General features: G+C 45.1%; 1 protein-coding gene across 2 annotated transcripts in view; it reads right to left on the bottom strand.

Annotated features, from left to right (window-relative positions):
* The window catches only part of RBM46 (RNA binding motif protein 46), a 442,778-nt gene that overhangs the window by 256,213 nt on the left and 161,281 nt on the right, over positions 1–25,284 (bottom strand). For both annotated transcript variants that reach the window (XM_086963306.1, XM_086963305.1), the window contains exon 4: positions 23,895–24,677. In XM_086963306.1, the coding sequence (XP_086819432.1) occupies positions 23,895–24,677 (783 nt within the window). The remainder of the gene's footprint in view (positions 1–23,894; positions 24,678–25,284) is intronic.

The raw sequence follows: 25,284 nt of genomic DNA, 5'->3' as shown, positions 1-25,284 counted from the left end.
TTAATGTAAACTCTCTTGAAAGTTGAGTCTGATGACCAGTGTTTACAATGGGGATATTCTCTATTCTAGCTCCCAACGAAAAGGCTTCTCACCGAGTGAGCCCCAAACTGTGAGATTTCAATACCAGCCTCTTGCATTGTCCATTTGACCCATCTGGCAATAGAAGGAGAAAAAAACCGCTTTATGAGATTTAGAGAGAGCGATTAACAATTGTCTTTCTCCGGGAGGACGAAGGTCCTCTGTCATAGCCTCATAAACTTTTACTGTATTAACAACACATAGTTTGGGAACATCTGGAAATGCTGGATATGACACAATCTATTAACAACAACTAAGGAGTGACTAAGTGCAAACGAATAAAGAATATTTAAACAAAAAATCTTTTTAGTGTCTTTTTCTTTATATATATCTCTCTTACTATCCACCTCAAGGACAAAGAAACCCCTTAAAGAAAAATATTCCTAAGGGGAACCAATGTCCCTGTGTGATTTCCAGAAGGAAAGGAAAATCTTATCTTTTTTTGTAAAAGGACCCTCACTCAACACTAATTGGTGACATGCTTCATCATTGGGTCCCCGCTGGGGTGGCCGAATGCGCCCCCAGCGTGCTACAACTCCTGTTTTACAGCGGAGCGGGATGTGGTGAGTGCAACAGTGCCCAAATTAAGGTGTGACTGTAAATGTGGGTGCAAAATTAAAAAATACAAGGTTGTTGCCTATACAAAAATCTTTAATACCGGCCAACCTGTATTAGGTTAAAAACAAAGTGGCGGACAGCTAGGTTCTGTCTTAGGAAACCTGTGACCTTTAAAAAAAACAACTGGTCAACATGTTTCTGCTGCTACAACTGGAAATTCGCTCAGCATATGTCAGGACCTAAATTATGTCCTCTGGTGGTGTACGCGCGCTAAGGCGCACCCTCCCGTGAGGCTCTAAATGTGAAAAATTATTTTGAAGTTTAGACCATATAGTGTTATTCACGGTTAGTAGCCGTGGTAGCTCACTGCGATTTGCAAGGGCACAAAAAACTGGTGGAGAGGGAAAGAAAAAGACAATACACAATAACATATAATGACACACACTGACATAGAATAAGCTCATTGTAATAGCAAAAAAAGTGAATAGCAATGTTACATGCACAATGTCAGAATGGAGTCAAAGCCATTGTTTTATTAAAGTGACCATTCACAGGCACTCCAGAATTCACAGAGAGCCTTCAAGGTTTTATGATGTCCCCCATAGGTAGAGTGAAACACTTCTCCACCCAGAAGTGACTTCAAACGCTGTATTACCGCTGCTTTTATTTAATGTAGGCAGAATGTCAAGGGAGTATACTTTACTCAGCCTGTCACTGCCAAAAGTGATAATTAAAATAAATGTAGCTATTGTACTTTGTCCTAAACGGTATAGTGCCTCTTTTAATAGTACCAGGAAAACCATTAAAAAAAAACCCTTGTAAGAGTTTAGTGGTGCTTTTTTCAGTAGCGACATACAAACACAAACACTCATGTTACGAGAGCAAAAAACTCTCCCCGTGGGTCGAGACAGCGCGGGATGCCTTCACGCGGTGTCTATCTTTAAAAAGAGGAAAGAAAATATTATCCCTCGAACAGAAAGTGTTTTTCCTTGTTGCCGCTAAATCGGATTAGAGCTTGTGATTTACTTGAGCACTCGAGACTCCCCGCATTGTACCTGCACTCTGGGCTGCTGTCTCCCCGGAAGTAAGGTATGCTTTCCCAGGATCGCGTTTATCTTGCAGTACGAGGAAGTTCCGATCACGTGGGTAGCTTAACGTCACGTCGTTAATGCTAGGTTCCAACTCTTAAAGAGGTAGTGTCTGATATCATGCTTGTATTCGGGGTTCAAATCCCCAATGGGCTAGATGGTGTGAATATTACAATTCAGACATTACTCCCTAAACCATGCCAAAATTCATAGTGCACGGTGTTAGTTAATGTGATGGTAATGATAGTGCCCGACATGTGGATTTTTCAGTTCAAGGCTAAAAGCCGGTATCTGATATCATGCTTATATTCACGGTTCGAATCCCCAATGAGTTTGATGGTGCGAATATTATAGTTAAGACATTACTCCTTAAACCATGCCAAAATTCATAGTGCACGATGTTAGTTAGTGTAATGATTATAAAAGTGTCCGACATATGGATTTTTTAGTTCAAGGCTAAAAGCCAGCAGTAGGCTCTTCCAGCGGGGCCTTGAGGTTAGACTTGAGTCATTAATTACATATGAACTCAGCACTGGTCGGCGGGAGGCAAGATGGCGGCCGCTTGAACGGCCGGTGCAGTACTGCAGTGAGGATACAGACGGAAAATCTGCTCGGGACAAAGTTACATGCACGGGGAATCCACACTCTGAGGCTCTGAAAGTGCTCTGCATCGGAAATGAAGAACCGCGGTTGAATATTACTCGCGGAAGAAAGCATTTGCCGGGGAATCCACACTCTGAGGCTCTGAAGGTGCTCTGCATCGGAAATGAAGAACCGCGGTTGAATATTACTCGCGGAAGAAAGCATTTGCCGGCTTACGGAGGGCTGTGTGGGATGCTGACTCTCACCTGTGCCGTGGTGGCGAAATTGATTCTACGGGCGGTTCGGCTGACTCTGAAGTCTCTACCTGCTACCTTCGCCTTCCGCATTGCTGAGAGGCGGAGTCAGCTGCGAAGTCAGCTGAGGAGTCAAGCACGGAGTCAGCCGCTGAGGAGAGACCCGACACGGAACAGCGGAGGTGGCTGGGGAAGCGCCGCTCTACACCAGCAGTCAGAGCAGAATCAAGCGCGACCGAGTTGCTGCTGCAGCAGTAGGATCAAAGGGAGAAAAGAAAGCAAAGCAGCGCATGGTGATTGCAGCCAAGCCAGTCAAGCAGCGAGGTGCCATAGGCAGAATACTCTGTCTGTAATGGCGCCCAAAGTTAACCAGGGGTCCAAATCAACGCAGAGAAAGAAAATGCCAAAAGAAGAAGCTGGTAATGCAGGCAATGCAGCCCCCAATAACTCTTGCAACGATGAGACCACCACCTTACCTGATGCGCAACAAAAAAAACGTCAGCAGGGGGCTCCCAAGACCCGGTCGGCGGCTACATCAGTCTTGGACCTCCTGGTAAAAGCGGGTAAGGAGAAGGGGGGCAAAGATATTGGTGAGAATAAAACACTTGAGACTATAGATGACTTAAACCAGCCGGGTTCCCCAAAGACCCAAATACCAACTTCATTATCAACAACAGGAACAGTAGTGGAGATTAATACTATTGAGATAAATGAAGTTGAGAATAAAGCTGAGAATGTAACGGAGGCAGCGGGCTTAAATCCAGCCCCTATATTAAATAAAAACCTTGATGCTATAACTGAGGCACAGGAGCTGGACACAGGCACTCAACTCACTAGGGGAGACACCAGCAATACAGATGGAGCATTACTTGAACCTCTAAATCCCCTTACTACTAAAGATGATACGATACTAAATGGCGCTATAGGTGGGGGAGGCGGCGATAAAGAAAATGATCCCAGCGAGGCATTCTATTCAGTTTCCGACGGAGGAGAATGGTCTGATGAGGATGAGGAACGTAGCTCCTGTGTGGAGACGGACACTGATTTGGAGGATAATATCCCGACCACAGCCCTGAGGAAAAAAAAAGCTGACTGGAGTCAGGAGATGGAATACCAGGAGCACCAGGAGCATCAGGAGCTCACCTGGGATCATTCCTCCACACAACCGCTACTAGGAAGCCCTCATATGGAACAAACTCAAATGTCACTACTTGAGACAATCCACCAGGAGATATTGGCGCACCGCGAGGAGACACTCCAAGATAGTAGAAAATCACAGGCTGCCACGAGAAAAATGCAGGGGGTAGTGAGAAAGCTCTCCAAGGCATGCGCCACCACTGGGGATAGAGTGTCAAATCTAGAGGAGAGGGTGGTCGCTACAGAGACTGAGATGGCAGCTGCTACGGTTAAAGTCGAGGCTCAATGCTCCCAAGTTATAGACATGCAATGGAAGCTGGAGGAGATGGAGAATCGTCTCCGAAGGAATAACCTTAGAGTCCTAGGAATTCCGGAGGGAAGAGAAGGGTCAGATATCCGAGCATATATCGTGAAACTTTTCCAACAGGCTTTTCCCGAATTGCCCGGATGGGATTGGACCAAAGAGATACAGAGAGTCCACCGTATTCCCTTCAAAATAAGGAAAAATACTAAAGAAGGAGATAAACCCAGGGCAGTGCTTATTTTTCTGGGTAACTTTGTACTCCGGCAGGCAATCTCGGACAGGGCAAGATCAGATGCAAAGAAGAACTGCGATGGTGTTTCTTTCTTTGTCCGCCCTGATTTTTGCCACGTGACAGTGGAAAGACGCTGGCGGTTAAGAGGGCTAATAAAGCCTTTTCAAGAGAAGAAACTTCAAGCCTTCCTAATAAACCCAGCCCAGCTTAAGGTTATTAATGAAGGGAAGACTTTATATTTCTCATCTGAGATTAAGGCAAAAGAATATTTGGATAGCCTAGACAAATAATAGTAAATGGTCAGAAGGGGGGAAAAAAAAAAGGGAATGTAATGTGTGGATTCCTCATGTGTGGTCAGCTTGGTTAGGCTTGGTTAGGAGGTGTTTAAGCTGGTTTTGTCACAATTTGTGACACAATTATGTCACAATTATGGTAGCTGTTTTTATCTTCTTTTTCCTGGGTGTAACTTTATTGTAACTAATTATGGTATTTTGGTATCCTCATTTGCAACTGCATGAACATCACACGCACAAACAAGTGTTGTGCGCCTCACAGAGTGGGTGGGAGTGCTGGGCGAACAGGGTGGGGGGTGGTGGGAGGAAGAGGGGGTTGGGTGTGGTGGGTGGGCTATGGGGGGGTAAAAAAGGGGAAAAAGTCATAAAATGGAGTTCAGTATGCATCACTATGGCCAAGATCATAGTAGGACACAGGAACCACTTGATTCAGTCGATAGTTAATACCAAATCAAAGAGGGAGAAGATGACAAAAGGTCAAACTAGAAATAAAGATGTCTGACATTAAAATATGTACATTGAATATCGGAGGGCTAAATGATTGGAGGAAAAGACAAAGGATGAATCATTTTATCAAATTTAATAAAATTTATGTGTTATGCCTCCAAGAAACGCACCTCCCATGGGCAAAACGAAATCTCATGTCAATAAATGGGTTTGATCTGGTTGCATGCTCACTACAAACCTCAACGGTCAGAGGGGTGGCTATCCTGATAAAGAAAACCTTGGGGGGGGTTAAGAAGGTAAAAGCAGATAGCTACGGCAGATGGGTGATTGCCGAGTTGGGGTTAGGATTTACCATTTGTGTAATTTATGGTTCGAATGGCGATGACCCAGAAATATTTGATTTTTTAGAGATTGAACTCGCAGGCTGGGCTGCACCTGTAATAATATGTGGTGGCCTAAATATCTCTGCTAGCTGGGAGAATAACGTAAAATATATTGGTCGAAAACCACGAGTTTACAGGGCAATTAAATCCCTGAAAGAATCATTAGATCTAGTGAACATCTGGGGAATAAAGGAGCCCAATAACTCTGGTTTCACATATTTTTCTAATCCTGCGCAGAAGCACTCTAAACTGGATTATTTTTTTATCTCTACATCAGAGATAAATAAGGTGACCATTACTAAACTACCAAGAATACTATCTGACCATAACCCCCTAGTAATAACCTATCAAAGGAGCTACCGTAGAACAAATAGACCACCATGGTCTTTTGAGAGGAGATTACTGGAGGATGCCAGATTTACTGCCCATATTAAGAGCTGTATTAGCAAAGACAATGGCCCAACCCGTGATTGTTTGTTGTCTAATAAATCATTTGCTCACAGTTGATCATTTATAAAGTTACATGAGGATTAGAGTTATTTTCCTCTGGGTTGATCAAATCAAAAAAGTATTCATTCTATTAACAAAGCAACCACCTAACACAACTAGTTTATTTACAAAGGAGTTTTAATATAGTACTCCAAACACAGCGAGAAAATTATTTATATACATTTATACAATATTCAAAGCAAACGGTAGAGGAAAGAGCAACGTGCTTCTATCAGGGTGCCGGAAAAAGAAGAAAGAAGTGATTTGAAGGGAAGGAGGTGTAAGCCTAAACAGAAAAGTGACATAGGGTTTTAATTGAGTTGAAAAACAAAACTGGAATTAATCCAGCGTATTATGAAATCAGGCCACTGCTGATGTTATTGCAATTTTGACATTCATACAGTCTTAACTGGCATGTATAATGTTTCAAGAAAATAGTGGTCCTAATTTTGGAAAAAGGGGGGCGTCGACGTTTCGACCCGTCTTGGGGTACAAGGGTGACTGGGAACCTCGACCTGCGGGTCTTCCTCAGGACGTGTGAGGCACAGCCATCGTACCGTAGCTAAAAAGCTGTGAGCCCAATGAGCTTTTTGGGAAGTTCACGATCCTCCTGTGTCTCGGAGAAGGTGAAGTAAAATGGTCACAGTCCCACTCCAAGTTAGTGGTCGTGGACCGTCAACACTATAACTCAGATGATGGTAACAAAAGTGTTAACACTGCTCTTATACGAGGACTCATCCGTTACTTCAGGTGTTCGTGTGTGAATTTCACTCTTTTGAGCGAGTCCTTCTTCTATGTTAATTGATTCTCGAGCGCTTAACACGTCGGAGTGACGTCATTGCGCTACGTGCGGTCCTTTCCTGGCGAGTCGCGTTCCACTGACAAACAACCCGCGCCCGTATTTTGGCAATTGAGACAACGTCCACGCATAAGAACGGTTCCCATTGAGAGTGATACCGGAGAGATAACAAGCACTGCCAGACGCCAGGACGAAGATCAAATCTTCCCTACCCACGGTGAAATTCACACACGAACACCTGAAGTAACGGATGAGTCCTCGTATAAGAGCAGTGTTAACACTTTTGTTACCATCATCTGAGTTATAGTGTTGACGGTCCACGACCACTAACTTGGAGTGGGACTGTGACCATTTTACTTCACCTTCTCCGAGACACAGGAGGATCGTGAACTTCCCAAAAAGCTCATTGGGCTCACAGCTTTTTAGCTACGGTACGATGGCTGTGCCTCACACGTCCTGGGGAAGACCCGCAGGTCGAGGTTCCCAGTCACCCTTGTACCCCAAGACGGGTCGAAACGTCGACGCCCCCCTTTTTCCAAAATTAGGACCACTATTTTCTTGAAACATTATACATGCCAGTTAAGACTGTATGAATGTCAAAATTGCAATAACATCAGCAGTGGCCTGATTTCATAATACGCTGGATTAATTCCAGTTTTGTTTTTCAACTCAATTAAAACCCTATGTCACTTTTCTGTTTAGGCTTACACCTCCTTCCCTTCAAATCACTTCTTTCTTCTTTTTCCGGCACCCTGATAGAAGCACGTTGCTCTTTCCTCTACCGTTTGCTTTGAATATTGTATAAATGTATATAAATAATTTTCTCGCTGTGTTTGGAGTACTATATTAAAACTCCTTTGTAAATAAACTAGTTGTGTTAGGTGGTTGCTTTGTTAATAGAATGAATACTTTTTTGATTTGATCAACCCAGAGGAAAATAACTCTAATCCTCATGTAACTTTATAAATGATCAACTGTGAGCAAATGATTTATTAGACAACAAACAATCACGGGTTGGGCCATTGTCTTTGCTAATACTAATTACCTAGGTCCAACAACCGTTTTGGGTTACCCCATTTTTTATAATGGTCATATTAAGAGCTGGGCAGATGACTTTTTTTCGGCCAATAGATATAGCTCTACCAGGAACATAGTGTGGGATTGTTTTAAAGCGGCTTTGAGGGGAGAAACTATTAGCTATTCGACCAAAATAAGAAACGATGATAGAAAAGAAGAAGAAAAATTACTTGATAGACTCATGAATATCGAGGAAGAGCATGTGAAAGTCATTGCATCAGGGGGAGACGGTAGCAACACCCATAAAGTACTTATGGCAATCAAGGCAGATCTCCAGAAAATCTCCACTCAGAAGGCGATGGGTGAATATCAGGCTACAAGATCCAGCCGATATGAAACTGGAGAACACGCCGGCAGAGCCTTAGCCCTGCGACTTAGGCAGGAACGGTCTAAAAACACTATTAAAAAAATAGAAGAAAGAGGTAGAGAGTACACAGAAACAACAGACATCCTCCGTGTTTTTTAGAGACTTTTATAAAAAATTATATGATGAAGAAACAATGATCGGGGGGCATTATACGAACTTAGAAGACTCTGGTCCCCGTCTTGATCCCTCCCTTCAAGAGGAACTGGACAGAGATATTACCGAACTGGAAGTTAAAACTGCCCTTCAGGAGTTGGCTCCAGGGAAGGCTGCCGGCCCGGATGGCCTCCCCTTGGAGGTATACAAACGTATTGAATCCGTAATCATAACTTTATTAGCTGACCTCTTTAATGGGATAGTATACAAGGGAGAAACCCCGGAATCTTGGAAAGAGACAAACATCATTATTTTCCACAAAAAAGGGAAACCCAGCGAGAATCCGGGGTCATATAGGCCGATATCCTTGATTAACTCCGATACCAAGCTTTATTCCAAAATATGGGCCTCTAGAATGGGCAGGGTCATTGGCGGTCTGGTCTCTCCGTGGCAGCATGGGTTTGTTCCCGGACGAGGTACTACCGATCATACAAGCAGAGCAATAGCTATATTCGACGCCCATGCTGTCACGGGGGGGAAAGTCGCCATGATCCTGCTAGACGCGGAAAAGGCTTTCGACCGTGTGGTGTGGAGCTATATGTGGGAAATCTTGATAGGGAGAGGTTTTGGGCAAAAAATTATCGGAGCTCTAAAAGCTATGTATCTTAATCCTGTGGCAAGAGTCACGGTCATGGGTGAGAAATCTGATACTTTTAACATTAAAAGAGGAACCCGGCAAGGATGCCCATGTTCCCCGATCCTTTTCTCCCTATATATTGACCCACTTATTCAGGCAATTCTGGGATGCCCTAGGTTAAAACCAGTGGTAATAAATGGCTTTGAAAATAAAATATTAGCCTATGCTGATGATCTGGCCGTTTTTACTGAGGATCCCCAACAAGCAATGTCAACGTTGGTCGATCTGACAAAACAGTTTGGCTCCAAGTCAGGTTACCTATTAAACAAAGCAAAAACTCAGATAATATGTACAGGAAATGTGGTAAAGGCAGACTCTAGATATGTGGATGCAGCAATATATTTGGGGGTTACAATTTATGCTTCTGTAGAGAAAATAGTGGAAGGCAATTATTTACCATTGATAAAATCAATCGAGACGGACCTAAAAAGATGGGATGGACTACACCTCTCCTTGATCGGCAGGATAAATGCAGTCAAGATGACGATGTTCCCAAAGCTTTTATATCTCTTTAGAGCCATACCACTATTTATTGAGGGAAAAATAATGTCAAAACTGGAGTCGGTCTTCATCAAATTTATTTGGCAATATGGTAAAATAAGAAGGTCAACAAGTCTTTTATCTCTCCAGCGGGAAAGGGGGGGCTTGGATCTCCCTAACTTAAGGCTATACCACTGGACCTGTCTCTTAATACAAATGAAAATACTATTTCAATTAGATGTTAATTCGGACAACGTTAGACCCGAAGCTTATCAACCCCCCTCCATTTATGAATTATTATTGGGAAGAAAGGCTACTGGTATCATGTTATGTGAAGTAGATCGAAGATTTTATAAAAAAGTAAGATATAAGATAATTGATAGTGCTTGGAGTGTGTGGAAGGCCAGCAGAAAACTGTGTAATATTCCCAAAATTAGTGCCTATATCCACACCCATAGATTCAGCCTCTTTTCAAGGCTTGGGATTGGAAGGGTTTTAAAAATTTGGAGTGAATTGGGCATCAATACGCTACGAGACATAATGGATGCAGAAGGATTTATGAGTTTTGAAGTATTACAAAGGAGGTACGGGATTCCAGATAATCACTGGTTCGCCTATACCCAGGTTGACCGCTCCCTGAAGTCCATTAAACCAAAACCACCCCCCCCTGAAAATAGTCCCCTCTTGGAAGCATTGTCCAAAGGATGCAGTAAAATCAAGCCTCTATACAACATCCTTCGGGCTGAGATCAAGGATGATGTTGAGAAAACAGAGGTTGCATGGTCTAACAAATTAGGGAACCCGAATGTAGATGTTGACCTGGCTATAGAATAGAATAAAAGAATATTCAGAGCTACAAACCTAAGAGCCCAACACTATAAAACGATATTTAACTTATACTATACCCCGGCGAAATTACACATATGGGGGGCTAGAGCGGACGATAATTGCCCAAGATGTGGGGGTGGCCAAGCAGATCTACTGCATATGTTCTTCTCTTGCACTCTCTTGACACCAGTGAAAAAAGAGATTGAAAAACTATGGGAGGGGCTGCTAGGTCATAAGATCGATCTATCCCCTACCCTGATGATTTTGGGCACTGATTCGAATTTAAATTTGGGCAAGGAAGAAGAAGCACTGGTATTTATTTCTGTCGCTGTTCTTAGGATCTTGATCTCTGCGGGGTGGAAGGATACAGTTGCACCATCTTTTCAAATGTGGCTATCTAGACTCCTTGGTATACACAATATTGAGATCTGCCTATATGAGTATAAGAGGGGGAAAGTGCGGGACTTTGGAAGAAGGTTCTGGGCCCCGGTAACCAATTGGAGGGAGACTCATGTAAAAAATGTATGAAATGTTAAATTAGCATATTTGGATGTTTATTGATATTGGAAATACAATTATACACCTTGTCTCCCCCTCCTATTTATATTCTGATGATTTTACATGAGCTTTTCCATTTTAGAAGTCTTAACTATTTATCTAATGTATGTTTGGAATGATTATTTGTCTTTTGTATTTAAAGATTATGAGAATTAATTATTAAGCCTGTGTCCTGAATGATCAAAATATGTACTTTTAAAAATCTTCCTTTTTCTGTGATGTATTGCTGACTCCAAATAAATAAAATAATAAAAAAGAACTCAGCACTGGTCAGTCAAATAAAATTGCTGATTGGAAAATAGAGTACCCAGGGGTTTGTACACAACAGTTGGGGCCTATCATGAGATGCTACACACTAGTACAGATTATGTCAACCCAAACTAACATGACAGAGAAATTCAGAACAATGATGTGGCCTTAGTCAGTATCTTAACACACTGCCCCAAGGAATATCATTGTTCAGCCCGGATTTGTTGGTGCCCAATCGATAAATCCAACGTTGTTCTTTCTGAAATAACGCTGCTTCTGAGCCTGTTTCCAGGTGCTCCAGAACTGTCCAATTTAAGTCATTAGGAGTGTGTTTCTTTTCTAAGTGTGCAGTCAGCTTGGTTGTTGCTCTGTGACAACAGATATTGCTGTGATGTTCGCATATCCTTGTCTTTTTTTTTTTTTAAACCTTTATTCATAAAAAACACAGTACACAGCGTCTGCCTACAACCCAGCGGGGCCGGCCGCTATGACACATGCGACGGGACATAAGAAGAGATTAGAAGACAGTACGCCGTTAAAGCAATCTTATTGAGCATACATTATCATATGGAACATAGCATCATACCCAACAGGATAAGGAAGGTTTAATTTTATGGTTTTGTAGAGAAAAACAACAACACACAAACACATGGTATCATACTGGCAAGGGTCGTAGAAGGGGGGGGGAAAGGGGGAGATATGACCGACAAGTAGAGGAGCGCAGCTGGTGAGGGGGGGCGAGCACGAAGGGGAAAAGGAAAAAAGACCAAAGAGGAAATGGAAAACAAGAAACGGAACGTCAATCATGGGGAAGAGGGGAGAGGAGCCTCATAGTCAAGCGGGGGGGAGCAGATATCTCCGCGATAAGAATTCCATTGAGCCCAGACCCTGGACCACTTCCTAGGACGCCCACGTGCCTCATATACCGTTTTTTCTCGAAACATGCACCAGTCCATGTTCTCCTTCCAAGTACTTAGCGATGGTGGTCTAGGGGAGCCCCAGAGCTGAGCTATATCTCTCTTCGCGACCATATTGCCCAAGGTGACCCAGAGCGTCTGAGCAGCATTACAATCCGAAGGCTCCCACACATTGAGCAGGCAACGGCGTGCTTCGGGGGGGAGGGGGACTCTGGTGACACGTCCCATAACATCATGCACTCTAGACCAAAAGGCCGAAACCATCGGGCATTCCCACAAAATATGGAGGAAGGTACCGTCCATACCGCACCCACGCCTGCATCGTCCATCCGAAACTAGACCCATTCGTACCAGACGCGCTCCAGTCACATACACACGGTGGAGGATCTTCAGCTGGACAAAACGAAGCCGAGCCGGAATAGCCACCTCCTTGGGGGAGGACACAGCGGACTGCCAGTCCTCGTCGTCGAGTTCGAGACCGTCAGCAGTCCAAGAAGCGCGAAGTTTCTCCAGTTGGTCCGCCCTATTGTTAATAAGCTTTTTATATATCAAGGAGATCGTGCTATCGGGAAGATGTCCGTCCAAGACACGATCTTCCAAGGGGGAGGACTGCGGAATAACAGTACCAGGGGGAAAGACGGAGGACAAGGCATGCCGGATCTGCAGATACCGAAAGTGTTCCCTGTCATCGAGCCGGTATTCCAGTTTCAGAAGAGCGAAGGATTTTACCGCGCCCGTGCCCACAGATCCTCCACCTTACTAATCCCAATCATGTCCCACTTATCAAACCCTTTCGTCTTCCACAGGCTGCCCAACCGATCCGAGTCATACAACGGCGTCATACGCGTCAGCTTACCACCCCAGCCCGTGGCCACAGTAGCATCTCTCCAGGCCTGCACCGCACACTTCGTGGGACCTGTAAGGAGACGGATAGGTGATTTTGAGTACAAAGCCCTATTAAAGTTGCCACCGGGCAATAACATTTTGTCCAGAGCAAAGGCGGGAGCAGGGTCCGAAGAGTACGTCGCATGATTGATAGCACTCAGATGTGAGGCCCAATAGTATCGTCTAATATCCGGCAAAGCAATACCCCCATCGTACCAAGAGAGGGTGAGCTTGGACAATGCAATACGGGCGCGTCCGTCCCAAATTAGTTGTCGCTGCAGACTCTCGATCTCGCGAAAGTAGCGAGCGGGGACAGGGTCGAAAAAGTTTTGTAGAGCATAAAGAAAGCGGGGGAGCGACATCATTTTAAAGAGCGCCGCTCGACCCAATGGAGATAGGGGCAAATCACGCCATCTTCTCACATCCTGCTTGAGTCGGCGGAGCGGAGCATACAGGTTCCGCTCGTAGCGGACTGAGGAGACCGTAGAGACATGAATCCCCAAAAATTTAAAACTGTCCGTCGACACCAAGATAGGGAACCTGCGGGGCAAAGGTCCCGGCTATAGCGTAGACACAGGACTTGGTCCAATTGATGACTAACCCGGAGTTCCTGCCGAAGGATGTAAGAACGTCGAAGAGGACATTAAGAGACTTTTGGGGGGAAGTGAGATAAAGGAGGATATCATCGGCATACAATGAGACGCGATCCTCGAGATCAGGTGTCCACCGGATCCCCTTCATCGAGGGTTCCCACCGCAGCCACGCCGCAAGGGGTTCAAGCGCCAGCGCGTATAGGAGCGGGGAAAGCGGACAGCCCTGACGAGTGCCACGGCCTAATGGGAAGGGGTCAGAGCATCTACCGTTTACCACAATTTGAGCGAGTGGTTGTGCGTAAAGGAGCTTGACCCAGGCGATAAAGTTAGGGCCAAAGCCAAACTTGGCGAGGGCCGCCCAGAGATAGGGCCATTCGATGGTGTCAAAGGCCATAGTGGCGTTCAGGGAGGCCACCACTGCCGGCTCCGCGAGAGTTGCAGCCCTCGCGAGAACACCATGAAGCCTACGCAGGTTGAGGGCCGTGTTCCTGTGCGGGATGAAACCGGATTGATCCGGATGGATCAAATCGCAAATCACCTTCAGCAACCGATTGGCCAGAACCTTGGCCAGGATTTTGGGTTCCGTGTTTAGCAGAGAAATGGGACGGTAGGAGGTGCAGTGGTCACAAGGTTTGCCATCCTTATGAATGACCACTATGGCAGCTAAGCGCTGCTCAAGTGGGAGGCTACCAGCCTCAAGCGCATCGAGAAACATGCTGCGCATATGAGCGGCCATCTTGTCTGGGCAGAGTTTGTAGAGTTCAATGGGCAACCCGTTCGGGCCTACCACCTTACCCGAGCGTAACGATCGGATGGCGAGAGCAATCTCGTCCACGGTAAAGGGAGCCTCCAGAGCAAGGCCATCTTCTTCCGAGACAGTAGGGAGAGCTATATCCCGCAATAACAGCCTGGAATCAGCCTCATCACGGTCACTCACCGGGGTATAAACCTTCCGGAAGTGGTCCACAAAACAATCAACAATCACGCCAGGGTCGGAGACAGTCACACCAGATTCGCGAACAATAACAGGCACAACACGACTCGCTCGTTCAGCCTTATCCAGCCATGTCAGGAGTTTGCTAGCTTTGTCACCCACATCATAAAGCCGGCCCAATTGATTCTCTCGCATCAACTTAGCAGCATCAGTGACACAGGCCTTGTAGTCAGCCTGTTTCAGTTTCAGCGTGTGCAACAGCGCAGGCGTGTCGTCTCCACCCAGCCCACTTTCAAGCGCAGAGATCACTCAGTCTCCAGGGCCTGAACAGCCTCCCTCTTAGTCCTTCGCTCAGCAGCAATGAGAGATAATGCGGAGCCCCTAATAACCGTCTTAAAGGCTTCCCAGAGAACAGTAGGGGAGGTGACAGAGCCCATATTTTCATCGAAGTAGCAGTCAATCGCCTTCACCATATCAGAGCGGAGCCGGGGGGTTCGGAAGTGCCAGGGGGGGACAGGGGGAATCCTGTTACCAAGCAAACCACCCACAGAGACCCTAATCATCAAGGGGGAATGGTCAGAGATACCCCGTGGGAGATGGCGAACCTCCCGGACGGTGGACAGAGTGGAAGCCAGCATAAAAAAATAATCTATGCGAGACAAGCTGCCATGCGCCCCAGAGTGGAAGGTATACTGTAGGAGAGACGGGTGTAGTGAACGCCAAACGTCCACCAGACCAAAGGTATCGGCCATCTCATTGAGCCACATTTGGGAAGGCGGTAGAACTCTTGAAGGCAGCCGATCACATTCGCCAGACATAACAGAATTGAAGTCCCCACCCATGATCAACAATCCATCTGGGAGACCAAGAAGGGCCTTGCCGAGGTCGGCGTAGGTGGTAGCCTGCAGCCCCGGGGGAATATATACAACCACTAACACAATTGGTTTACCCTCCCACCTCCCAGAGACAGCAGCATATCGTCCCCGATCGTCCAATGTAACATCGTCAATTGCAAGGGCTAGGGAGGATTTCACCATAATACCCACTCCCCGGGACCCAGAAGTGAAACCAGCGTGAGCCACCAAACGATAGCCCCGGCGGTCGAGAGCCTTACAGGCATTCCCGATCAAGTGGGTCTCCTGAAGGAACACAACATCAGGGGCATGGCGCCTCAGAAACTGTAAAACAATGCCCCGTTTGATTCTATCACCCAAACCGTTGACGTTCCATGAAAGAACCTGCATCTCACCCCCCCCCCATCACAGCAAAGACAATCTGCCCCGACCCCCTCCCACAACCCCAGTGCCGGAATACTCGCAATCAGTGAAATACCATGTAAAAGAGAACAGAACAAACAGAACAAAACACAACCCAGACCCCAAGAACCATCCCCCAACCAAGAACCCGTTACAACACCCCCAACCCTGCACCCCTGCTGACTGAAAAGCCACCCCAAACTGCAGTGTGCCTGTCGCCCCATCTGGTCTACACAAAGAACACCCCGAGGAGGAAGGGAGAAATCACCCGCACCCGCACCGCCCCAGGCATAAACCTAGATTTCACAGTGAATTTACTCAACATAGTCCATAGTCTCAGGTCGGACCTTCGGGGGCCCACGTTACTCCTGGGCCGTTGCGCCACCTTCCGCACCACCAGGGCCTCCACTCTCCGTATCCTCTGTAGGCAGCGAGTCCAACCAGTCATTAGCACGGTCCGGTTGATCAAAGAAATAAGCTCGTTCCCTGAACTCTATCCGCAGACGAGCTGGAAACAACATGGCGTACTTCAGTCCCCGGTCCCTTAGGCGACGCTTCACTCCGAGGAATCCAGACCGCTGTCGCTGCACTTGGGGGGTGAAGTCAGGATAGATGGAGATAGAGTTATTGTCATATTTCAACGTGCCGTGTTTACGAGCCGCCAGCAGGATAGCGTCTCTGTCGCGATAATGAAACAACCTCGCGATGATGGGCCTCGGCGGGCCACCCGGCTTCACTTGACCTCCTGGGAAACGATAGGCACGCTCTACGGCAAAAAACTTGCTGAGTCCAACCGGAGCGAGTTTAGCAACAATAAGTTCCTCGACCAGTAAATCGATCGAGGCAGCACCATCACTTTCCGGCACTCCAACCAGGCGTATGTTGTTCCGCCTGGCCCTATTGTCATAATCTTCCATGCGTCTGAGCAGTAGGTCGTGTGAGGAGCGCAGGTTCCCAATCTCGGATTGTGCCTCCGCCATGTCGGTCACCAAGCTCGATGCCTTCAAATCCAGTGCCTTCACCCTCTCATTCGTCTTAGCCAAATCGGCTCGAATAAGAGTAACATCCACAGCCACCGTGTCTATCTTGGACACGATGGCCTCGTATTGCTGACTCATATCGGCCTTAAGTCCAGAGATGGCGGCCAGAAGGTCTTGGAGTGACACCTCAGTGGAAGACGACATGTCCGTTCGAGGGCCTTCAGAGCCAACACTAGCAACACCAGGGGAGCCTCTTGGCTGGGTATAGCGCTCGATCATATTAGATTGGATCGACCCACCCCGAGTCATAGCCTTCCTGCGTTTCTCCGCCTCTGGTTTTGTCGCCATGTTGCATGCAGCTTCAGCCGAAGACGCCCAGGTCGGCGGGGCGGTGATGAGCCCAAAAAACTCTGAGGTGTGATGTTAAGAGAGAATGCCAGGGGTCTCTTTGCAGCCCGATGAAGGAAAGAGTGCTCCGTGAGAGTGGCAGGCGAAGTCAAAATAGGAGGAGACAAAGACGATGAGGCCGAAAACCGAAAGTGAAAGTGGCACATCACCGGTGGGCCAGATGTCAGGCAGCCGTTGTTGTTGCATTACAGCTCGGCCATAGCAGGCAGGCGAGACCCCGGTTGCATCGGTGGATAGGCCGGAAGGTTGAGGACAGTAGAAAGTTGGTCCCCAAGGTCCGATTTCGACCAAAAAAGGATCGACAGCATCAGTAAGAGTAGTACTCCAAAAGCCCGTTGAAGTAATCAGGATATGTGCAGGATATATCAGGAAGGGCGGCGCGGGTCTCGGGAGCTCTCTGCTCACGCGACCATCTTGGATGCCCGCGTAGCTCCTCCTCCTCGCATATCCTTGTCTTGATGCGTCTTGTTGTCATGCCTATGTACTGTAGGCTACATCGGCAAGTTATTAGATACACAACGTTGGTGGTGTTGCAGTTTGTGTGACTGCGCTGCTCCCAACGTTTACCATCAGCCAGGTCCAAAAATTTGGTATGGGTTATGAGATCGCAAATATTGCAATTTCCACATGGGAAATGCCCTGTGACTGGGGGTAAACCCCATGCATTTAGTACATTGGCTTCCCATTTACCTGGGTTTACCCTAGGTCGAGTGTGTACTAGGGAGTCTTTTAAACTGGTGGCTCTTTTGTACGAGAAGAGGGGCTTCTCCCATTTATTTTTGTTGCTAGTTAGTATTTTCCAATTCTTTGATATGCATTTGCTTACGGCATTTGACAAGGGGTTAAAAGTTGTGACACAAGTCAAAGGGATCCCTTTGTTTCCAGTTTTGGGATGGTCTTCTAGGAGTCTGTCCCTTTGTTGATTTCTAGCTCTTTTTTGGCTTTTGTGAATTACTTGTGACAACCATCTTAAATTCACACATGAGCATGCGGCGGATAACATCACTTTTTTGGATGTTAGTATCAGCAGGAATGGTGACCAACTTGAGACCAAAACCTTTTACAAGCCAACTGCTAAAAACAACTTACTGCACTTTACCAGTTACCACCCTCGGGCCCTGCGGGAGAATCTCCCGTATGGGCAGTATCTCCGGATACGCCGGAATTGCAGCAATCTATCTGACTATAAACAACAGGCGAGTGACTTGAAAACAAAGTTGGAGAACAGAGGGTATCCCAAAGGCATAATTGACAAAAGCCAAAAAAGAGCTAGAAATCGACAAAGGGACGGGCTCCTAGAAGACCATCCCAAAACTGGAAACGAAGGGATCCCTTTGACTTGTGTCACGACTTTTAACCCCTTGTCAAAAACCGTAAGCAAATGCATATCAAAGAATTTGAAAATTCTAACTAGCAACAAAAATAAATGGGAGAAGCCCCTCTTCTCGTACAAAAGAGCCACCAGTTTAAAAGACTCCCTAGTACACACACGACCTTGGGTAAACCCAGGTAAACGGGAAGCCAATGTACTAAATGCATGGGGTTTACCCCCAGTCACAGGGCATTTCCGGTGTGGAAATTGCAATATTTGCCATCTCACAACCCACACCAAATTTTTGGACCTGGCTGATGGTAAACGTTGGGAGCAGCGCAGTCACACAAACTGCAACACCACCAACGTTGTGTATCTAATAACTTGCCGATGTAGCCTACAGTACATAGGCATGACAAGACGCATCAAGACAAGGATATGCGAACATCGCAGCAATATCCGTTGTCACAGAGCAACAACCAAGCTGACTGCACACTTCTTAGAAAAGAACCACACTCCTAATGACTTAAATTGGACAGTTCTGGAGCACCTGGAAACAGGTTTAGAAGCAGCGTTATTTCAGAAAGAACAACGTTGGATTTATCGCTTGGGCACCAACAAATCCGGGCTGAACGATGATATTCCTTGGGGCAGTGTGTTAAGATAGTGACTAAGGCCACATCATTGTTCTGAATTCCTCAGTCAAGTTAGTTTGGGTTGACATAATCTGAACTAGTGTATAACATCTCATGATAGGCCTCCACTGTTGTGTACAAACCCCTGGGTACTCTATTTTCCAATCAGCAATTTTATTTGACTGACCAGTGCTGAGTTCATATGTAATTAATGACTCAAGTCTAACCTCAAGGCCCCGCTGGAAGAGCCTACTGCCGGCTTTTAGCCTTGAACTAAAAAATCCATATGTCGGACACTTTTATAATCATCACATTAACTAACACCGTGCACTATGAATTTTGGCGAGTAATGTCTGAATTGTAATATTCACACCATCTAGCCCATTGGGGATTTGAACCCCGAATACAAGCATGATATCAGACACTACCTCTTTAAGAGTTGAAGCCTAGCGTTAACGACGTGACGTTAAGCTACCCACGTGATCGGAACTTCCTCGTACTGCAAGATAAACACGATCCCGGGAAAGCATACCTTACTTCCGGGGAGACAGCAGCCCAGAGTGCAGGTACAATGCGGGGAGTCGCGAGTGCTCAAAGTCACAGGCTCTAATCCGATTTAGCGGCAACAAGGAAAAACACTTTCTGTTCGAGGGATAACATTTTCTCTCCTCTTTTTAAAGATAGACACCGCGTGAAGGCATCCCGCGCTGTCTCGACACACGGGGAGAATGTTTTGCTCTCGTAAAATGAGTGTTTGTGTTTGTATGTCGCTACTGAAAAAAGCACCACTAAACTCATACAAAGGTTTTTTTTTTACTGGTTTTCCTGGTACTATTAAAAGAGGCACTATACCATTTAGGACGAAGTACGATAGCTACATTTCTTTTAATTATCACTTTTGGCAGTGATAGGCTGAGTAAAGTATACTCCCTTGACATTCTGCCTACATTAAATAAAAGCAGCAGTAATACAGCGTTTGAAGTCACTTCTGGGTGGAGAAGTTTTTCACTCTACCTATGGGGGACATCATAAAACCTTGAAGGCTCTCTGTGAATTCTGGAGTGCCTGTGAATGGTCACCTTAATAAAACAATGGCTTTGACACCATTCTGACATTGTGCATGTAACATTGCTATGCACTTTTTTTGCTATTACAATGAGCTTATTCTATGTCAGTGTGTGTCATTATATGTTATTGTGTATTGTCTTTTTCTTACCCTCTCCACAGGTTTTTTGTGCCCCTGCAAATCGCAGTGAGCTACCACGGCTACTAACCATGAATAACACAATATGGTCTGAACTTCAAAAAAAAATTCACATTTAGAGTCTCACGGGAGGGTGCGCCTTAGCACGCGTACACCACCGGTGGACATAATTTAGGTCCTGACGAATGCTGAGCGAATTTGCAGTTGTAGCAGCAGAAACATGTTGACCAGTTGTTTGTTTTAAAGGACACAGGTTTCCTAAAACAGAACCTAGCTGTCCTCCACTTTGTTTTAAACCAAATACAGGTTGGACGGTATTAAAGAATTTTGTATAGGCAACAAACTTGTATTTTTTAATTTTGTACCCACAGTTACACTCGCACCTTAATTTGGGCACTGTTGCACTCACCACATCCCGCTCCGCTGTAAAACAGGCTTTGTAGCACGCTGGGGGGGGGGCATTCGGCCACCCCAGCGGGGACCCAATGATGAAGCATGTCACCAATTAGTGGTGAGTGAGGATCCTTTTACAAAAAAAGATAAGATTTTCTTTTCCTTCTGGAAATCACACAGGGACATTGGTTCCCCTTAGGAATATTGTTCTTTAACCTCTTGCATGCTAATGACAAGGGTAACTCGTCATGGACTTATCCATTGATTTCAATGGAAATTATATGAGATTAATAATAATGCCTTAGCAGTAAAGGGGTTAAGGGGTTTCTTTGTCCTTGAGGGGGATAGTAAGAGAGATATATATAAAGAAAAAGACACTAAAACGATTTTCTGTTTAAATATTCTTTATTCGTTTGCACTTAGTCACTCCTTAGTTGTTGTTAATATATTGACTAGGGTACAGAAGTGCCTGCTCATGCCCTTTCTCTCTAGTTGTTATTTGATATGACACAATCTACTCACTTCTATAGCACATATGAAAAGTCACCTCTTCGAGGGAGAATACTCTACCTGTTATAGCCAACGCTCGTATATCCAAAACTCTTCAACAGAAAATCAAGCGTAATAAGGTAGCTAACTTTGCTGACAGTTGTTTACGCGACAGGAACGTATCCGAAGGCCAGGATTTTAGATAACACAGAACCTTATTTATGTCCCATAAGTTGGAGTATCTGGGCTTAAGAGGGACCGATAACCTAATACCTCTTAGAAACTTGTCAACCAAAGGGTGCTTCCCAACTGGATGACCAGCTATTGGCAAATGGCCCGCTGAAATAGCCAATTGAGATAGATTGATTGACCTACAGGCCAAACCTTCTGAGGACAGAGATGCCAGGAAATTCAAGATATTGACAACGTCCATTCTCAAGGGATCCACTTGGCACTGGAAATACCAACCGAACCATCGAGACCAGGCAGAACAGTAGCTTTTATTAGTGTTATCTGCCCAGGCTTTGTCGAGTGGAGGCAGCTTTTCGTGAAATGTATCGGACTTTCCAGAATTCCTGGTACTCCTCCAGGTCATGAGACAAATGAGCCAGCTGGGACTAAGTGATGAGGGTTGCCATGCAGAGAGTTTGGAAAATCCCAAGAAAGTTTCATCAGAGCTGGAAACCAGACTTGAGACCTCCAGACGGGGTGATCACCACCAGATTCACATGTTGTCTTCGAACTGGTGTGGATAGTCTTATTATCATCGCAAACTGTGGAAATGCATACCCCGTCTCCGTGCTCCAATGTTAGAGAAACGCATCTGTTGACACCACATTGGGATCCGGTCTCCAACTGCAATACCTGTCCAGTTGGAAATCCAGCGGAGAGGCAAATAAATCTATGGAGGAGGGTAAAGTTTGCACAGGCTGTCATCCTTCCAATGCTGTGACTACTAGTTTCCCACTTGACTGGACCTGCCTAGGAGGTGTTCTGCAAACACTGAGATCTAATGGCTAGACAGTACTTCCACAATGATTGAGCCAGGTCCAACAGAGCTTTCAACCTCGTTCCCCCAGGTGGTTGATGTAGCTCACTGCAGCCATATTGTCCATTTAGAGAAGGCAGAACATTGAACCATGTCCTTGAAGGCCAGAAGATTGAACCTTGTCCTTGGTGCAGCATTTGACTGCTGAAGAACCTGTAATTAATTCCAGGCACTTTATGTAGAGGGTTTGTTCTGCGGAAGACCATTTTCCACCTGTGGCGAATTCTCTGCAGTGAGAACAGATTATTAAACATAAGACCCCATTGAAGATGGGAAGTCTTCCAATGCTGAAGTGCATGATAATGGAGGGAGCCTGGGAAGATGGTCTGCATGGAGGGTGAGAGAAGTCCCACAAGTTGTGCTAACTGACATAGTGATATCTGTAGTCTGGACAGTGTTTTCCTCGTTTGTATTTTATCTTGGTCAATTTTCAAGATGGGAGACTGAGGGTAGCTTTGACCAAGTCTATTATGAACCCCAAGAATTGCAAAGATTGAGATGGGGAGAGTGAAGATTTCCTCTCGTTAAGCATGAATCTGAGAGATTCGAGTAGGTCGATAGTAATCTGCAAATGTTCAGTCAGGAATAGCCGGCATTGGCTCATGTTCAGGATATCGTCCAGGTAGACGATCAATCGCACTCCACAAGTTCTCAAGTATTCAACCACCGGTTTCAGTACCTTGGTAAACACCATAGAGCGGAAGATAGGCCGCACTGTGCACCAGAGCATGGCAATCAGAAGCGGCTGTGTAAGAGAGAGAGCATTGTGGAGAGAAAACCCCTAGTTGTACACAAAGGCAATTTGAAAAAACAGTGGCATGAAACTCAGCGGGTTCCTATGTTACCTGCCCAATATCGCCGCAAGTAGTAGCACATTAAAGCAGAAATAATAGAGAATTTCAAAGGAACTTATCTGTAGTATGCCAGAGCAGCGGAGAAAGAGGGGCATAGAGGGTCTTCAGGGATTATTTTATGGAAGTGCAGTGTCCTGATTGGATGGACTATTTGTCTTCTTTTCGTAAGGTTTTATGAGAAATGTAGTTTTACTGTTGAAATGCTATGATGTTTAAGGCTGCAGGTGAATAAAAGTGAAGAAAGTTAAGCCTAATCCTCGTCTCCGGAGCCTGACATACAATCTAGTTTTCCTTAGTGATGATCAAGTCTATGGTGGAACGTTTGTTATGTGTTGTGCACACTGGGTTTTGTTTTTTTCTTCAGGGAAAGCTGTCAGTGATTTAACTGAGGCTTCTCTTTTTGGTGAGAAGAAACAGTGGTTTGATTTCATAATGATTCAAATTCATAAACGAAGTAGTGCAGCCTTTTGGTCTTTCTTTGTGTATAAGAAAAAGCTGTCAGCTGGCTCTGTCGATACTGACCCTTGAAGAAATGTCCTGCTAGTCTCACCGCTTTTACATGATTATCAGGATAAAAAACAATTAATAATTTTACACATAAGTGAATCTTCCAAAAATATCAAATACATCATTCCCCACTGGAATTTAAGGCACAACGAACCTGACTAATACATTATGTTAATTTAAACCTACAAAGGATTTCCTGTGTGGCTGCAGGGTTTGTTTTACAACGTGTACCAAATTATTAAAAAATACATTGGATACTAGAAGGGGATGAGGAATAAAGATTTAGCTGCACATGCCTAATCATGCTGGTTATTTTACTTACAAAATAATATGGCTGTGCAGTATTTTTTTATGGAGACCACAACACATAGAACAATTTGCGGAACATGGATTTGAATTTATGAACAAGAGGGATGTAGTCTAGGTTAGACATGTATTCTTTAAGAAAAAAAGGTTACATCTAAAAGGTCAAGAAAGTGCACTTACCTAAATGCAGCAGTGTAAATTGAGCAGCCAACTCCTTTGCATCTTCCAACGTCGTACACAGTTTGTCTGGCATGAAATAACTGTGGGTGCTATTTGCAATGGCTGGAACAACCACTTTAAAGACAAGAAGTATTTTTCCATCTTGGCTCGTAGTTGAATACAAATAATATTCGGGAGGAGTCCAGTTGTTCTTATTACAATAATAGTCTAAATGCATTACTGCAGAATGAAAATGATTGGATTTCAATGAATACATATTAATTGGTGTTAGTTTTGTGCCTGGAAAAAAAGGATACGTGCATCTTTCCAATTCACATGAGGCTGGGCTATGCTGACCATTAAGACGAGCTGGAAGACTTGGAGATCGACCGAGTGATTTTTGATTTAAATCTTCTTTATTTGAAAAAGCTAAAATATTTTCCGAATTGGGGCTAAATTGACCATTCAAGTGTTGTCTCCAACTACCTTCTTTAGTTACTGGTTTTGCCAAAGTCACTTCTATGCTTGCTCCATCAATGCATTTCCCGTTCATTACTGACATTGCAGAAACGGCATCTTCTCTGTTGAAAAAGTGCACAAATGCATAATCTCTAAGCTTTTTGACACGTTCAACGGCTCCAGCTTTAAATTTATTAAATTCAGCTTTTATTGTTTCTTCTGTAGTTGAAATCATTAAATTTCTCACATACAATACTTTAACTCGTTGCATTGTTTCTTCATCAACCTCTTTTTCGGGGTCAGCCCAATCAACTTGAATAGTGTGGCCCCAAAGCTGGAATGTACCTAGAACAAAAAGGATAAAGTTGTCTTTACAGTGACTCTGTTATTGTTAGTTCGAAGGCTCTTTCCCATAATCAACATGTGAGAACCTAGTCACCAAGTGATGCAAATGCAAACTCCCTCATTCCCATATCCTAGTCCAATACCAGGTCAGTGTGGAGGAGGTTGCAGTCCGGGGTGTTACAGCGCTAGTAACTGGGGCGAGGTAGCAAGTGAGCCCGGTGTAATGTACATGGTAGGGGGCAAGAGCAGGGTGTGGAGAACATTCTTGTTTAAAAAAGTTAACTTTGCTTTTGTAATTCACCTACTGTTGGATTCCAATCTAGAACGCATCCAGATAATCTCTATTTAGGGCCATCATGCTTCATTTGAAAAGGTCAGGAGAACAGGTGATGGATCAAGGCATAGCATAAGCTTGAAACTAAAAAAGGATTCAAATTAAAGTAGCCACAATGAAACTGCATTAGGAAGAAAGGGGCCTTGCGCTCCTAGAGCTGGAACTTTATTATATAAAGAGCCAATTCAAGAAAGCAACTAAATGGTGTATGATCACACAACTGGGAGGAAACTAATTGGAGGGCTCCTACCAGCATAAACCCCTCACAATACT

Source organism: Lissotriton vulgaris, chromosome 3_1 (genome assembly GCF_964263255.1).
Source record: "Lissotriton vulgaris chromosome 3_1, aLisVul1.2, whole genome shotgun sequence".
Taxonomy (NCBI): Eukaryota; Metazoa; Chordata; class Amphibia; order Caudata; family Salamandridae; genus Lissotriton; species Lissotriton vulgaris.
Note: the sequence above shows the minus strand (reverse complement) of the source record. Positions and strands in the feature narration are given on the sequence as shown.